This window comes from Macaca thibetana, chromosome 10 (genome assembly GCF_024542745.1).
Source record: "Macaca thibetana thibetana isolate TM-01 chromosome 10, ASM2454274v1, whole genome shotgun sequence".
Taxonomy (NCBI): domain Eukaryota; kingdom Metazoa; phylum Chordata; class Mammalia; order Primates; family Cercopithecidae; genus Macaca; species Macaca thibetana.
The window spans coordinates 62,702,318-62,719,982 of NC_065587.1; the positions used below are offsets into that span (position 1 = coordinate 62,702,318).

At 44.8% G+C, this 17,665-nt stretch overlaps 2 protein-coding genes across 12 annotated transcripts in view; both read right to left on the minus strand.

Annotated features, from left to right (window-relative positions):
- Nucleotides 1-17,665, minus strand: part of MANBAL (mannosidase beta like) — a 634,273-nt gene that overhangs the window by 112,325 nt on the left and 504,283 nt on the right. The gene's annotated exons all lie outside the window — the stretch shown is intronic.
- RPN2 (ribophorin II) overlaps nucleotides 1-17,665 on the minus strand; it is a 59,674-nt gene that overhangs the window by 34,186 nt on the left and 7,823 nt on the right. For both annotated transcript variants that reach the window (XM_050807089.1, XM_050807088.1), the window contains exons 3-6: nucleotides 8,300-8,395; nucleotides 7,566-7,741; nucleotides 3,241-3,316; nucleotides 2,304-2,438 (exon numbers count right to left, since the gene is read on the minus strand). In XM_050807089.1, the coding sequence (XP_050663046.1) occupies nucleotides 2,304-2,438; nucleotides 3,241-3,316; nucleotides 7,566-7,741; nucleotides 8,300-8,395 (483 nt within the window). The remainder of the gene's footprint in view (nucleotides 1-2,303; nucleotides 2,439-3,240; nucleotides 3,317-7,565; nucleotides 7,742-8,299; nucleotides 8,396-17,665) is intronic.

Genomic DNA, 17,665 nt, shown 5'->3' on the forward strand with positions numbered 1-17,665 from the left:
GTCACTCCTTATCGGTTTCAGGGGTTCACATGGGAGGTCTTTTGGTCAATGATCCAAATTCGTAGATGGAGAAAACACAAATATTCTGCATTTAAACTTAGAACTTGGATGTGGTTGTTTTTTTCCCATCTTCCGTTATAAACTGAAATTCATGATTTGTCAGTTATTTAATAAGTGCTTACTATACAGGCCAGGCACGGAGACTCATGCCTATAATCCCAGCACTTTGGGAGGCCAAGGCGGGTGGATCACTTGAGGTCAGGAGTTCGAGACCAGTCTGGCCAACATAGTGAAAAACCCCATCTCTACTAAAAATACCAAAATTAGCCAGGCATGGTGGCATGCGCCTATAATCCCATCTACTCAGGAGGCTGAGGCACGAGAACTGCTTGAACCCGGGAGGTGGAGGTTGCAGTGAGCCAAGATCACACCACTGCACTCCAACCTGGACGACAGAGAAAGACTGTCTGAAAAAAAAATCATAATAATGCTTACTACACAAATGCAGGGTAATTCCAGATAACTACTGAGATATGAAACTATATTATGAAATACACATAATAGTAATTATTTGTTAAATGTCTATATATGCCAGGCACCATGATAGGTGCTTACATGCATTAACTCAAATTTTGACAAAAACTATAAAAGACTGCTATTATCAATGTTTCCCAAAAAACGAAACTGAGGCTAAAGGAGGCTAAGTAACTTCTGCAAGTTACAACAACATTAGCAAGACCAACATTCAATTGTAGGATTGTTTGTCTCCGAAGTCCTTCTGCAAGAACATCTGTTCTTTCCTGGTTCCCATTATCCTCCCAGCTAAGCTACCTTTCCTCCCAACCTACTTGTAAGTAGTACATTGAGGCAAAGTTTTTATTTATAAGACCAAACGTTATAGCTAAAATGTACATTAAAAAGAAACTAAAATAACTCTCCATTAAGAACTAACGGGCTGCTTAGAGGAGAAAACTAAAAGCAGTTTTTTTTTAAAAAGTGGAACCTAAAAGGCATTACTAAAATTCTGGAGGTTGTTTGCTTAGAAGGAAACATTTTCCCCTTCAATCAGTTTTGTTTTTCAAAATCTACCATCCAACCAAAGAGCTCTCTTACTCCTGACAGTGTTATTCACAGTCAACATGAAAGAATTTTCTTTAATTGGACCAATTACAATTTTCCATTACTAGGCTGCTGACATGTTAAAATGGGTGACTGTTCACCAGAACTGTTGTGTCAAAAGCAGTGACAGCGAAATTACTCCAGCCAAGTACCTGGTTAGCAGCAGCTTGGAAATAAAGGAAGAAAATGTTTAAGTTGTATATGTACAATACCATTAATTCATCTACTTTACTGTGTATAGGACAATCAGCAAACAATCTGTACCCCAAGACCCCACACTCTTGCACTTTCACCCATAACAGAAATTAAAAGGGAGTATATTTCTAGACCTGCTACACTTAGGACAAAGGAAGAGAGACACAAAAAGAATGTAAACACTTGAATAACTTATTTGACCATATCCTCTGGAGAAAATATGAAATTAATTCCAGTTATCCAAGACAGATAATTATTTACTTAAAGAAACTTGGCACAAAACTTGTAATGCATAAAGAAATGAAAAGTTCTCACTTAAAACCCAAATCTCTCCTCCTAAAATTTAAATAAAAGCAGCTTGTATTTTAAGTACTTTAGATTAAGGGCTGGTAACTTCTCACAGACAAGGGGTACAAAGACGGTCCCACTCAAAAAGACTTCCCACATGCATTCCAACTAAAGGTTCTTTCAGGTTAACAACCTCCTCTTGAGAAAAAGAATGAACTCTTGGCGGATGTGTGATAGACACACATGCCTCTCAGTGAACTATGTCCATCAGCAAAGATTAGCTAAGATTTAGCCGTTGCTGAGGATAAGGGGGAGGGAGGAGAAGCAATTATGAGCCCAGGGAAGGATGTGAATGGGCCACCAGAGTGGAAAGCATTCAGGAGACAAGCAGAAAGGGGTATTGGGAAGAAAGGAAGATGAAACAGGAGTAATACACGTGGCTTCTTTGATATTACCTCGTGACATGTACATACCCCATTTAAAGCAAGTGTGGTTTGTTTACACGTCTGTCTCACTAGCAACCCATTTCTTGAAGATAGGCATTACATCTTTCTATTTCTCATTCTTAATCCCTAACCCAGGACACTGAGTGACAACATCCCAAGGTATGTCTGAACATTCCTCTCTAATAAAAGCTATCCTTAGCAGATAAAGCTGATGACCCCTTTGGGTTTCATGCCTGAAAACTGTTAGATGGGTACCTCCTTAATGGATGGCTCAGTCCCCACATGATCCATGAGCTTGTAGGTGGCAGCCACAAATAACGCTGTTGTTTCCAGTCCTTCTTCAAACTGGAGATACACGCCCCCCAGTTCATCCAGACGAGCAACAAGGTCCTGCCATAACAAAACAGAAACATGCTGGATGTCAAGTAACAGCAGAAATGAGATGCACGAACCACTGTCAACCCCACTGCAGACAGCTTCGTGACATCTCTCACTCTAAATCTGAAGACCACCTCAGTCACTTAATACTTTCTCAAAAATGGTCCTTAGGCAGAGTAAAGTATATCAAACAGACATGTGAGGAGATGTCTTCTGCACTTCTGGGAGGGTTCCTTCCTTGGCCCCGTGTATGCAGGCCCAAGCCCAGGAGTCATGGCAGGGAAGGCTCCAGCTACTTTGGGTGGAAGGCCAGTGGGCCAGGCTGCCGTGCACCCAGGAAGCATCGTGACACAGATGGAGTCCGTGGCCATCCATCTGAATACAACCTACAAAGCATGGCGTTTCCCAGAATTTCTTAATGCTCCAAAAGACAAAGAGAGACACACTGCTCTCCTAGGCAACATGACTAGGCAACCAACGTGTCTGTGAAGCATCCAGTGAAAACACCATCAGGACTGCTTGTCAGCCCTGCCAGGCAGTCCATGAAAGAGGCCCCAGAGAAGCATGATATTCTGGACAAAGGCAAGGATAGAGCAATAATAAAAACCACCATCACCACGTCCTGAGCACCTATTATGTAATAGGTACAAATATTGCTCAGGACACAGTACCCTAATACAAAGAACACAAGTGTGCCATGGATATAAGAAGCAATGTAACTGATCCTAACACATCATGCATGGCTATCTGCAAGACTCTTCTACAGCATATCAAAGATAGGAGCTGGGAAATGTATTTGGCAAAAGATTCACACCTCAATCTCCTCCACGATGCTCCTCAGGTCAGCCTGCTGGGACAGGTGGGATGCTGTCTGCAGAGCCTGGACCGTTCTGGAAGGTAAAGAGTAGAACCCCAATGAATGGCAAGTCTTCTTTCATCTACTCACCCCTTCCCGTACTTGGGACACTTTCACAAATATCCCACTCTTGTTCTTTAGAAGTACAAGTTGGTCTCAGCCTTTAAGGAGTTTACTTATAATCCAGTTAGGATAGGTATGACAAAACCCGGAAAAGATCATCACAGCTGAGAAGGCAACGCAGGCAACAGAACTGGCAAGAAGAAGCGTGGGCCTTGGGCCGGGCGCAGTGGCTCACGCCTGTAATCCCAGCACTTTGGGAGACTGAAGCAGGCAAATTCCTTGAGCCCAGGAGTTCAAGACCAGCTTGGGCAACATGGTGAAACCCCATCTCTACTAAAAATACTGAAAATGAGCCAGGTGTGGTGGCGTGTGCTTGTAGTCCCAACTACTTGGGAGGCTGAGGTGGGAGGATCGCTTGAGCCCAAGATGCAGAGGTTGCAGTGAGCCACTGCACTCCAGCCTGAGCAACAGAGTGAGACCCTGTCTCAGAAGAAAAAAAAAAGATTGAAGCAAAATTCATATAAAATTAACGATTTTAAAGTGAACAATGCAGGGATGCTTACTATATTCACAATGTTGTGCAACCACCACCTGTCTAGTTCCCAAATATTTCCATCAGTCTAAAATAAAACCCACTGGTTGAGCATGGTGGCTCACACCTGTAATCCCAATACTTTGGGAGGCCGAGGCAGGAGGATCACTTAAGCCTGGGGGTTCGAAACCAGCCTGGGCAATATAGTGAGACCTCATCTTCACAAAAAATTAAAAAATTACCTGGATCACTTGAGCTAGGGAGGTCAAGGCTTCAGTGAGCTGTGATTGCACCACTGCACTCAGTCTAGGTGACAGAGTGAGACCCTGTCTCCAAAAAAATAGATAAACAAAACCCACTGAACAGTTTCTCCCCATTGTGTCTCCCCTTTGACCCCGGCAACCAGTAATCCATGTTCTAGCTCTACGGATTTGCCTACTCTGCTATTTCATAGAAATGGAATCATACAATCTGCATCCTTTTATGTCTGGCTTCTTTCGCTCAGCAGAATGTTTTCAAGGCTCATCCATGTTGTAGCATGTATCTGCACTTCATTCCTTTTTATGGCTTATTCATACAATTTTATCTATAATTCTGGAAGATAAGCTTTTTAAGATGGAACATGATAGGTGTATACATGTAAGACTTGTTAGATTCTGTTCTCTTAAAGCAGATAATTTGGAAAACATAAATGGTGCTTTTCTGGATAAAATGGGGAAAGGAGAAGCCCCCTGGTGGTTAACCGACTGCTACTGCCACCCCAATGGTTTCCTAATTCCTAAGAGATGACTGGGCCCTTGTGTAAAACCTCCACTTACCAAGTCAATGTGTCAAGGAATGTAGAGCAAGAATCTGTCTGCTTATGTCAAGATCATAACAATTTAGATTCTCTCCATGGGAAACTAATTCCATTAAGATGACAAGTTGGAAAACAGCAGAGTCACAATTTACAGAGAGACAAGCCCTAGAGTACTCAACGACACCTATGGGATGCTTGTTGTTATAATACACTTGAGAAAATGAAACCTGAATTTCCAAACGAGATAAAAATCACACATCTGCCCGTGATAAATGCTGTGCTCAGAAAAGGGGGTTAAGATAGCCCAGAAAGAACTTCTCAATTAAGATATCATTTTTTTCTCTTTGGAATGAGCGAGTGCCGCATGGTAACAACCTCAGAAGTTTTAGAACGAAATTAATCCACTGAGTTTTAGAAAGTTTTGTCACTGGCTTTAATTACTTATTCCCCAGCCAGCAATTTCTTTTTCTCTGGAGCATAGTACTGTATTCAAACATTAAGAAAGCAGATCTTATCTTGCTAATATATAGCAGATGATTCAGAGAAATTGATTTATGAGAGACAACAATGAGATCTTCTCAGATGGTTCATTCAAACCTACAAGTATTTTCTTGTTTTCCATTCAAGACAAGTTTACAAACATTCACTTCCTAGAAAAAGCCTATTTGAATATAGAAGGCCCACTTAGAAGAGTTCTAATTTATATCAGATTGCCTTTAATAGGGCAAATTAGTAGTAATATAAGGCATCCGACCAGTTGGATTTCACAATGACCCTATGAGTCATTCTCCAGGTTTGCATATGAAAACACTGAGGCTTAGCGGGGCTAAACAACCTACTCATGGTTACAGCGGTTGAGTAGAAGAGTGGATTTGAACACACTTGTTTCTACTCCAAAGCATATGTTCTTCCTACCTATAAGCTTTCTACAAGACAGCAGAAACACAAAAGTATAGTTTCATCCTTTATTAACTCCTTTGGATACAGACCATGTGCCAGGCTCTCTAAGCACTGCAAATAAAGTTTATGGCTGGGTGTGGTGGCGCGTGATTATAATCCCAGCTACTCAGGAGGCGGAGGTGGGAGGATTGCTCAAGCCCAGGAGTTTGAGGTTGTATGATCGCATTGCACTGCAGCCTAGATGACAGAGGGAGACTCTGTCTCAAAAAAAAAGCTTATGATCTAACATACAAATAACAACGAAGGAAGTAACAAACTCTCTAAGAAAGGGGACCTGTTTGTTAGGAACCTAAGAAACAAATGGTCCAGAAAAGGAACTCCGTTTCCTACATGCCCACCAAGAACCAAGCACTGTGCTAGGGTCTTCACACCTATTATCTCACTTAATCCTGTCAGGTGCTCTGATGTAAGAATTATGGGTTTCATTTTAAAGGCGAGGCTCAGAGAAGTTAGAATATGTGAATATGAGGAGGGTGTGAGGATGACATAGAGGAATGTCAACTGCCTGTGAACCCTGTCCTTAACAAAGCTTTTAAGTTTACAGAAAAATCTGATTGTTAGCAAAAACACAAAAAACAAACAGAAAAACCTGAGAAACAATCTCACTGTTTTGAACGGGGGAATTGATATCACCAAACTCTTGCTAAACAATGAACAGGATTCCAGAAATGTACTCCACACCCTCCTTCAGGGTTGCAATTAAATGGTGAACACAAATAAAATAACAACAAAATCATTGTTTTAAATGAGGAGTTTCAGTGTTTTTAAGGAAAAAAAAATATATATATATATAACCGGCCTGGACAACACAGAGAGGCCCCATCTCCACTAAAAACAAAAAATTAGCCGGGCAGCCAGGCGCAGTGGCTCATACCTGTAATCCCAGCAATTTGGGAGGCCGAGGCAGGTGGATTGCTTGAGGTCAGGAGTTCAAGACGAGCCTGGCCAATGTAGTAAAACCCCGTCTCTACTAAAAATACAAAAATTAGCCAGGCATGGTGGCGTGCCTGTAATCCTAGCCACTGAAGACGCTGAGGCAGGAGAACTGCTTGAACTCGGGAGGCGGAGGTTGCAGTGAGCTGAGATCACATCACTGCACTCCAGCCTGGGTAACAGGGTAAGACTCCGTCTCAAAAAAAAAAAAAAAAAAAAAAACAATTAGCCAGGCGTGGTACTTTGCACCTGTAGTCCAGCTACTCGGGAGGCTGAGGCAGGAGGATCACTTGAGCCCAGACTTCAAGGCTGCAGTGAGTTGTGATCATACCATTGCACTTCAGCCTGGGTGACAGAGTGAGATCCTGTTTCTAAATAAATAAAAATTTGAAACTACATATATTATCACTTAAGAGCTTAGCAAAAAACACCCTGGAGTTATAACATTTCCATTTATAACAAACAGGTAAGGTGCTTCTCCTTCATCTAAGCTTTTTGCAGAGTAGTAGAGTCTGATTCCTAGAACACTCCACCCTCTGAGCAACCACCTCCCTCACCAGATGCTACCTCTCACAACTTCCAGGGATCCTGGAGCCAGCACTTTGCAGAGCCTCCACTGCCAACATGCCATCTTGCCCTGGCCAAGCCTCAACAAAACATGCACGTGGCTCCTTCTGAGTTATCTGCCCTTGCTCTAGCCCTCCAACCTCACAAGGCAGCTGGATCTCTAGGTGATGGCGTGCTCATACTCCGGCTCAGCACCTGCCTTCTGTTTGCAAGGCGTGCAGAAGACTGCGTCCATGTGAGCTCCATGAGAACAGGGACCTTACCTGCCTTCGTGCAATCATGCCTGCGGTGCCTTGCACAGCACCTGGCACACAGAAGTATTTACTGAAGTACTTGCCCAGGAAGTATTTGCTGAACCAATGAATGAGCCCTCTTAGGATAGGGCCCGAGACAAATGAAGCCTGAGAAGTGCTCGAGATGACAACTCACGCCAGCACAGTCTCCTCCTTGCTGAGACGAGCAGTAAGGGCACTGAGTGCTTCTTGGGATGCCAAAGGAAGGCCAAAGCCGCTTAGAGCTGCAACTGCATGGTAGATCTGGTTAACAGATGAGTCCTCACTGACAGCTGCCAGAAGCAGATCTTTGGTCTCATTTGAAATAGAGATCTAAGAAAGAATTGGCAGACACAGAGTTTTAGAACAGGTCTTGGCAATTTGTGGCAGGCATGGCAAAGACAGCATGCAGAGCAGCTGCCAAAGTCACCTCCGCCTCATGTACGCTGATTCCCCTCTAATCCCCAGATACCAGGATGAAATGTTTGTAAAACCTCGGTACGACACCCCCATCTGAAAAGATGCTGACAAATTACCTTTCTACTTATACGGTTCTCCTGTGTTCAATAAAATGACTTTTCAGAAACCTCATGTAGGGGTACACTTCGAACAGTTTTAAATGTTAAAGGGAGATGAAAGGAAAAAATCAAGACCTCCCAGAAGAAAGGTAAAAACTGTATGAAAAGGTTATTTAAAACCCTTGAAAAGTAAAAACATAGGAGAAACATAAACTACACTTTCTTAAGGAAAAGCAACGGACTCTCCGCAACAATGGACTCTCATTGTTAAAAAAAGGATTTTTGACATGACCCTTCCCCTTTAAAAATGCACTATTTTTTTTTTTTTTTTAAATAGTTAAAAGTCATTGTCAGTGTAGGAACCCGGACTCACCTCACATCCTGAGAGGGCCTGGCTGGCCTGGGCGGCATAGAAGAGGGAATCCACATTGCTGGGATCAAGGTTAGATCTGATGTAGGTACATGCTTTCTACACAGCAGGGAAAAGTCAGTGTTAAGTGGTGATACATGTAGTGAACCAGGAAAAGCAAAGGCATTTTTAGATAACATTCGAAGTCATTATAGATGGCTTGAAGAAGGAGCTACATGAATTTAGTTTTTAAGTAGTTACTTTCCATAGGACACGGTTTTACCCAAAATTGCTGACTTCGTACAAACAGCAGTAAGTCTAAAGGCACTTGAGTCCTTCTGAATCTTAGAAAGGAAAGAAGGAAACCACTTCCCGAATCACCTGTCTGGCCATGGCCTGTGCTGGGTATTTATGAAGCTCTTCATTTTAATGACATAACGACCCTTTGGTAGAGATTATCACTATCCCCATTTACCTGAAAAAGAAACTGGGGCTTGAAATTGGTAAGTAATCTGATGAAGGTGACAAAGCTACTAAGTGGCAGAGTCTCTTCTGATTCCAACTGTACTGGCATTTCCACTTAGATGTCACCAAGGCCAAGTCAGGCTCAACAAATCTAAAATGAGCTTAAGGCTGGGTGCAGTGGCTCACATCTGTAATCCCAGGCCTTTGGGAGGCTGAGGCAGGAGGACCGCTTGAGCTCAGGAGTTCGAGAACAGCCTGGGTAACATGGTAAGATCCCATCTCCACAAAAAATTCAAACATTAGCTGAGCAGGTGGCGGGTACCTGTGGTCCCACCTACCTGGGAGGCTGAGGTAGGAGGACTGCTTGAAGTTGAGGCTGCAGTGAGTCATGTTCATGCCACTACACTCCAGCCTGGGAGACAAAGCGAGACTCAGTCCCCCAAAAAATAAAAATAAAAAATAAAATGAGCTTAAAACTTTCTATTTCTTCACCAGGACTTCCCAGCTCATGCACAGGTAATGCCATGCATCCAGCAACCCAAACCAGAAATCTGGGAACCATCCTTGACTTTTCCCTACCCCTCCAAGACTATCAAGTCTACCTCTTTTTCATTTCTCAGGCCCAGTCCCGCCTCTGGTTTCTGTCACTGCCTTAGGGCAGGCCCTTGCCCTTTCTCACCTAGATTGTCCCAGTAATCTCCTAAGTGGTCTAAAGCCATGCAATCCATTCTGCACACTGCTTCAAGACTGATCTTCACAAAATACAAGTGTAACCGTGTTGCTTTACCTTTAAAATCCTCCAGTGGTTCCCTATTTTTCTCAGACAAGATCCAACTTCTGACTCAGCATGAAAGGCCCTCATGACTGACCCTCCCTCTCCATGCTGCCTTCATCACCATAGCCCTAATTCCAACTCCAAAATCTTACCCTCCAGCCTCCTGCAGCTATACCACGCTCTTGCCATTTCACATTTGACGCTGCTACCCACCCTGCCCTGCCGGGAGCACCTTTTCCTTGTCCTTCCTGCCAGCCAAACCAGGCCCTACCTTCAACTCTGCTCAGATGTTCACCTCTTCCAGACAGTCCTCCCAGAAGAGGCCAGGTATCCACCCTCTCAAGTGCTCCCCCAAAGCACATACCACACCGTACTTACTAGTTCCCCCAGTGACTAGTGGCCCAAGATCAGGGACTTTGCCAAATGCCCATCACAGTGACTGGCACAGAGGAAGCACATCACAAAACCCCCAAACTCCTGGTACTGCGACTCTCCTCGACTCCAAGAAACAGTATCAAACCATTAGACTACCAATATTTTGGTTGAAGTAATATAAAATTCAGCTATTCAAAAAGATGTGGTAATAGTAACAGTTAAAAGTGGGTGCTGGTTGGGCACAGTGGCTCACGCCTATAATTCTAAAACTTTAGGAAGGTGAGGCTGAAGAATTGTTTGAGGCTGTGGTGAGCTGTGATTGCACCACTGCAGTCTGGCATGGGTGGCAGGGCAACAACCTGTCTCAAAAAAAAGAAAAAGGCTGGGCACGGTGGCGCACACCTGTAATCTCAGCACTTTGGGAGGCCAAGGCGGGCGGATCACAAGGTCAGGAGATCAAGACCATCCTAGCTAACACGGTGAAACCCCATCTCTACTAAAAATACAAAAACAAAATTAGCCAGGCGTGGTGGCGGGCACCTGTAGTCCCAATTACTCGGGAGGCTGAGGCAGAAGCGTGAACCCAGGAGGCGGAGCTTGCAATGAGCCAAGATCACACCACTGCACTCCAGCCTGGGCGACAGAGTGAGACTCTGTCTCAAAAAAAAAAAAAAATTGGGGGTGCTGGGCGCGGTGGCACTTGCCTGTAGTTCCAGCTACTCAGGAGGCTGAGGCAGGAGAGTCACTTGAGCCCGGGAGGCGGAGGTTGCAGTGAGCTGAGATCGTGCCACCACACTCCAGCCTGGACGACAGAGTGAGACTCCTTCTCTCCCGCCAAAAAAAAAAGTAGGGGGTGCTCCTGGAGAGTAGGACAGGGTGGAGGGCAGGGGCAGCACGCTGCCTTTCACTAACAGCTATTTTGTATTGTCCAATGTTTTACTGTGTGTACATGCTACTCCAACCAAAACTTTTTTTTTTAATTTTATGAATGAATTTTTTTTTTTTTTGCATCAATTAGGAATCTGAAGAGAACAAGTAAAGCTACTCAAAGAGCCCTAGCGGTGGAATGCGAGGAAGCTGAAAACGTGTGCTTTGTCGCCATCTGGTGCTGTAACAATGGAACAACACTGGAGACCCCAAAACAATGACTACGGTTACTTCTACCTTTACCATTACCTCCTTCTGAGCACTTAAAATGTGTCAAAAGCTGTTCGAAGTGCTTTATGTGCATTTCCCATTTAATCCCCAATCTATCTCATGCATCGGGCATTCTTATTACCTTAAGTTTACAGATAAGAAAACTGAGGCATTAGAAAGGCAAAGTAACCTGTCCAAAGTCACTCAGCTTTTAACTAGGGGAACTAGAATTCCCTGGCTCCAGAATAGCCTGGCTCTGGTGTCTGAGCTATAAAACCTCTACTTCTCAAGAGCCCACTAAAAGCAATCTATTCTGGAGTAAGACAAGCATCATTCCTACACTTTGCAAAGACAAATCAAGGTAAACCGGTCCAGTGTTCAGTGGCTTCAAAGCCCAAGATGTTGACAGCAGAGTTCACAGGGCAGCAGAAGCAGGGAGACCTCCCAGAACTGCTCAGCCTGCTCAGCGAGCCCACCCAGTGCTGAGGCTTCAGCCAGCCGCTCTCGGGGGACTGGAAACTTTGACTCCAGCTGCCCTCCAACGTTCTAGACTCATCTTCCCCACTGAAGGCTGAAAACTGCCCCCTAAATGTCCACCCCCAATCTGCTTGCTTCCAACTTTCTGTGCTAATACTCCAATTAATCAAATACCCTCTTGAGCAAAAAGAACAGCAGTGATTTCTTCCATCGTAGGTTTTCCCCTACAACTCTCTGAACTGAATCAAACATGGAGTCCTACAGAAAAGACAGCAAATCTCTCTCATCTGCCCTCCCCTCCCCTATTTCCTCCATAAACAGCTCCCCGCTACTCTCGCTGCCTCTCAGACTGTGCTTTGTAATCTCTTCAGACTTTGTTACTGTGATGTGCTGCCCAGGCACACACTGGCTGGGGCCCCATACCAGACCCTTTCTAACCGGGCCCACTTTTCCCCAGGTGCTTCTTCCTGCACTTCCCCACCCACCTCTGCTCCAGCTGCGAAAGCACCTCACTGCCCCAAAGCACAACAAGCACTTGGAAGCCTCCAGGCTTTGCACACCCTGTTCTCTCCATCTGGAAGCCCATTACCTCGTCAATTCAACTTCTCCTATAACGTATGAACAAAACTCAAGACTTATTTTAAAATACAACTTCCTGACCAGGCATGATGGCTATAATCCCAGCACTTTGGGAGGCTGAGGCGGGTGGATCACCTGAGGTCAGGAGTTCGAGACCAGCCTGACCAACATAGTGAAACTCCATCTCTACTAAAACTACAAATATTAGCCAGGCGTGGGGGTGCGTGCCTGTAGTCCCAGCTAGTTGGGAGGCTGAGGCAGGAGAATCGCTTGAACCCGGGAGGCGGCGGTTACAGTGAACCGAGATCGAGCCACTGCACGCTAGCCTGGGTGACAAGAGCAAAACTTTCAAACAACAACTTCCCTCAACCCTTCTCTCCCCTCCAGTGCCACCTTCTCTCTTCCCACACAGCCACACTGCTCCAGTCTTCATGTCCTCACTTCCACTCACTCCACTTTGGCTTCTGCCCCCAGCACACCAGTGGCAACCTCCAGATTGTCAAAGCAGAGGATATTTTCCAGTGCTCACTCCTCAACGATGGACAGACCAATCACATCCTCACTGGGAAACATGCGCGCCCGTAGCCTTCTGGGATACCACCGCACCCTTCCTGGGTCTCCTACTTCTCTGGCAGCTCCTCCCTCAGTTTCAAGCTCTCCTGCTGTTTTCTCAACTCCTAGGCTGGGCTCTCATCCCACCACCTCCTGCCTCCCTAGGCCATTCCATCCGTGCCCATGGCTTCATCCTAAACTTCTATGCAGATAATTCTCAGACCCTTAACTCCAGCCCAGACTCTCTCAATAGTCACTTACATGACTCAAAGGTATTTCAAGCTCACCATGGTAAAGAACAAATTCGTGATCTTTCCCAGACAAATCCCATTCTTTTCCTGTGTTGCTATCTTATGGAATGGCCCAATCACCCATCCATGCAGCAGAAGCAGAAAGGCCAGGTGTTATCTTTTGTACCCCTCCTGCATTCAATCTTGCCCTGTAGCCCCCTGCTATGGTCTGTCTCCCAAAAAGCAAGAGCGAAATCTTTCCGAAATGCAAGTTGAATCACGATACTAGCTATTTAAAATCTATTGCTCATTGGAAACAGATCAGAACTCTTCCTGTGTGGGCCAAGGCACTGTGGCTTGGCCCCAGCCTGCCTCACTCGTCTCCCTCCCTCCCACTCTGTTCCACACACCTCCTCCTTTCAATCTCAAATGTAACCTGCTCTCTATCCTCCGCACAGGCTGTTCCCTCTGCCTGAAGTCCCTTCCCTCCTTCGTCTCACAGTTAACTCCTCCTCTCCCTTTAGAATTCAGATCCATCATACCTTCCTTCACTCCAGTGCCTACCACATGCCAGGTGCTGTTCTAGGAACTGGGGATACACAACAAATAAAATGGACAAAGTCCCTGCCCTTAAGAAGTAGAGTGAGATTAGGGTGATGTAGAGAGGTTTGAGTTTTGGGTTTGGGGTTTGTTTTGTTTTTGTTTGTTTTGAGACAGGGTCTTGCCCTCTCACACAGGCTGGAGTGCAGTGGCATGATCGTAGCTCACTGTAGCCTCCAACTCCTGGGCTCCAGCAATCCTCCGTCCTCAGCCTTCTGAGTGGTTGGGACTACAGGCACACACCATTATGTCAGATAATTTTTTAACTTTTTTGTAGAGACAGGGTCTCGTTTTGTTGCCCAGGCTGTTTTCAGACTCCTGGCTTCAGGCAATCCTCCCACCTCAGCCTTCCAAAGTACTAGTATTACAGGTGTGAGCCAACACACCCAGCCCAGAATGAGATCTAAATTCGGAGATTTCCTCAGGAAAGCCTTTCCTGGCAAATCAAAGTACCCTATTCTATCCCTATAAAAGTCCCCTATTTATAACAGCACATATTTCACCTTCATAAAACTTACCACTGTTACAAATATTCGTGCATATATTTGATTACATGACTAATGCCTATCTCAGCTATTAGACAATATATTCTTAAGAGTGCAGGGGCCCTCTCCCTCTTTATGGTTCAAGAGTAAATCCCCAGTGCCTAGCACTATACCTAGTGCATAGCAGAAACTCACTACATATTTGCTGAATGATCAAATGAAACCTGCACCAGCCAGCACACATGGCAACACCCACTGTGCAAGATTTGGCATACAGTGTGAGTGCCAGCTCCCTCTGCTGGACTCCCGTGGTACTTTCCACAAACAGCCCGTCTGCCTCTTTGCACTCAGCACTGTATTACCGTACTCTCAGTGGATAATGAGCTCTCTTGTCTTCTCTGCATTTAGCACAATGTCTAGCACACAGCAGAGGCTCCATAAACGATCACTGCCTGAAAGATTGCCTCATTCTCTGCTCTCCCCAGGAATGAACTGAGTGCTTGAGCCACAAACAAATATACTTACTACTATATGCACTCGTCATGTGCCAGGCACTATGCTAAGCACTTTATACTTATTATCTCATTTAGTGCTCACAACACTTTATAAGGGATGCATTTTGTAAAAATAATTTGTTTTTTTTTTGAGACAGGGTCTTGCTTTGTTGCCCAGGCTGGAGCGCACTGGTGCCATCACAGCTAACTGCAGCCTTAAACTCCTGGGCTCAAGCGATCTCCCTGCCTTCCTGCCTCAGCCACCTAAGTAGCTAGGACTAGAGGTGCATGCCACCATGCCCAGCTAATTTCTTTCATTTTTTGCAGAAATTGGGCGGGAAGGGGGGGGGGTCTCACCATGTTGCCCAGGCTGGTCTCGAACTCCTGGCCTCAAATGATCCTCCCACCCCAGCCTCCCAAAGTGCTGGAATTACAGGCATGAGCCACTGTGCCCAGCATGTTCTTAATCTTGTAAAAAGCTAAACAATGATATCCATAAAATCACCATTCTGATATGCTTATGTTTTATATAAATATAACTCAAATGAAAAATGCTCACTCTTTTTTTTTTTTTTTTTTGAGACAGAATCTCGCTCTATCACCCATGCTGGAGTGTAGTCGTGTGATCTCGGCCCACTTTAAGCTCTACCTCCCAGGTTCACGCCATTTTCCTGCCTTGGCCTCCCGAGTAGCTGGGACTACAGGTGTCCGCCACCACAGCTAGCTAATTTTTTTGTATTTTTAATAGAGACGGGGTTTCACTTTATTAGCCAGGATGGTCTTGATCTCCTGACCTCGTGATCCACACGCCTTGGCCTCCCAAAGTGCTGGGATTACATGTGTGAGGCACTGTGACCGGCCTTTTGTTTTTTTTTTTTTTTTGAGACAGGGTCTCACTCTGTCACCTAGGCTGGAGTGTAGCAGCACGATCTCGGCTCACTGCAACCTCTGCCTCTGGGTTCAAGTGATTCTCCTGCCTCGGCCTCCCGAGTAGCTGGGATTATAGGCATGCCCACCACGTCTGGCTAACTTTTGTATTTTTAGTAGAGACAGGGTTTTGCCGTGTTGGCCAGGCTGGTCTCGAACTCCTGACCTCAAGGGATCCACCGACCTCAGCCTCCCAAAGTGCTGAGATTACAGGCCTGTAATCTTTTTAACAACTAAAATCAACTCTCATTCCACACTGCTGTCTCCATAGTTTCTATTCTCAGTAAACCCCATTTCTCCCAGTTTCGCTGCTAAAACCTCTTGTGAGATAATAACCAAAATCTCTCCAAAGATCAATCTGTGAGAACAATCAACAGTGTATCTAGTGGAGCCCAGGGAGTTCTCTCTACTGAGCTGAAGGCAACAACGGCTGAGCAGGACATGCACCACTACACGGAAGTGATAGTAATGAAGACTTTCTCTCAATGGATTTATGTAGTTTGCACATCTAATGAGGAAATTCAACAGCTCTGAAACATCCGTATAATTCCCTTTCTTCCATTACTTATAATGCATACACTACCTAATCAACAGAGCACATTTCATAAGCAATTAGAATGCAGTATGTGATTAACTCATTTATTTTCTGATTAGCAGGCACATTTAGAGAGCTCCCATTTTGATTGAGCTGAAGTTTTACAGTTCAAATATTTGTTAGACACCTGTGTGTCAGAGGTATGCTAAGCAGTGGGGATGACAGTCTGAAAAAACAGTGTCAATCAATGTGTACCAACTGCTACTACTATTTATATATAGTCATGCTAATCATAAGGTTAATACTACATATTACCACATGCCATCAACGTGCTAACGACCCCGCACACATTACCTGTAAACTTAGTATTATTGTCTCCATCTTACCGATGACAGAACAAACATTTTGAAAGGTTAAGGAAGCTGCACAGGTGACTCCGGTGTGAAGTTTTGAAGTCAACACCTTGAAGCCAAGCTCTCTGACTTCAGTGTCTGTATTGTAAACATAAAGCCACAGCCAGCCCAATCATGTAATTAACGCAAGTCACACTGCATAGCAGCTGTCCGGATGCCTCTCAATCTACATCTTCAGCCCTAACCAACATCCCGCAAACTTGTGATGATGGCAGAGAATAGCTTTGGGGGTATGTCTTCGACCTAAATCTCCTACAGAACTCCAAATCACGACACAGATCAAAAGACATGCTCTGGATGAAGTGGGAGCACCTCATTCATCCGTGACTCCCCTACACTGAATCCTGTGGTTCCACTAAAGTTTGAAAACCTTCAGGAGAAACTTTTCATCCTGCATTCAGATCCTGCCAAAGGTCAACATTACTATTCCAATGTTATCTCCTATACCTCACAATATAAAACCTCTAGTCAATTTGCTCTTTCTCCCCAGGGCCTCTAAAGACATCACCGAAAACCAGAGCAGAAATACAAAGCATCACTACAAAAGGCACCGTGAATACAGTGTCTGTGCCAGGCACTGTCTGAACTCACCTAAACAAAGTATAAATAGAAGCAAACCTTTTCAGTGTAAGAACGATAATAGCTACCATTTCCTTTGAGGGGCATACTGTAATTTCACTTTCTTCTTACAATGATTCAGTGAGGTAGGCTTCATAACTCCCTTTTCAGAGAGGTGGAGCCAGAATTAAAAGCTTGGGTTAACTGACTCTGATGTGTATACTCTTACTTTTGAGAAGAACTAATTTTATCAGGAGGTACATTCACCTTTAGGGTTTATAAGAGTGAAATCATGAGGAAAAGTCTGTTTCTTTAACAGAATCACACACAGGAAGAAAACATTGGGCAGAAACGGAGAGCTGGTTGTTAGGAAAAAATTTGAGTAAGCTGGATCTCATATAGCTGGGATCAGCAAACTTTTTCTGTAAAGGACCAGTTGGTAAATACTTCAGGCTTTTTTTTTTTTTCGAGACGGAGTCTGGCTCTGTCACCCAGGCTGGAGTGCGGTGGCCGGATCTCAGCTCACTGCAAGCTCCGCCTCCCGGGTCTACGCCATTCTCCTGCCTTAGCCTCCCGAGTAGCTGGGACTACAGGCGCCCGCCACCTCGCCCAGCTAGTTTTTTATATTTTATATTTTTAGTAGAGACGGGGTTTCACCGTGTTAGCCAGGATGGTCTTGATCTCCTGACCTCGAGATCCGCCTGTCTCGGCCTCCCAAAGTGCTGGGATTACAGGCTTGAGTCACCACGCCCAGCCATACTTCAGGCTTTATGGCCAGCCTAGTAACT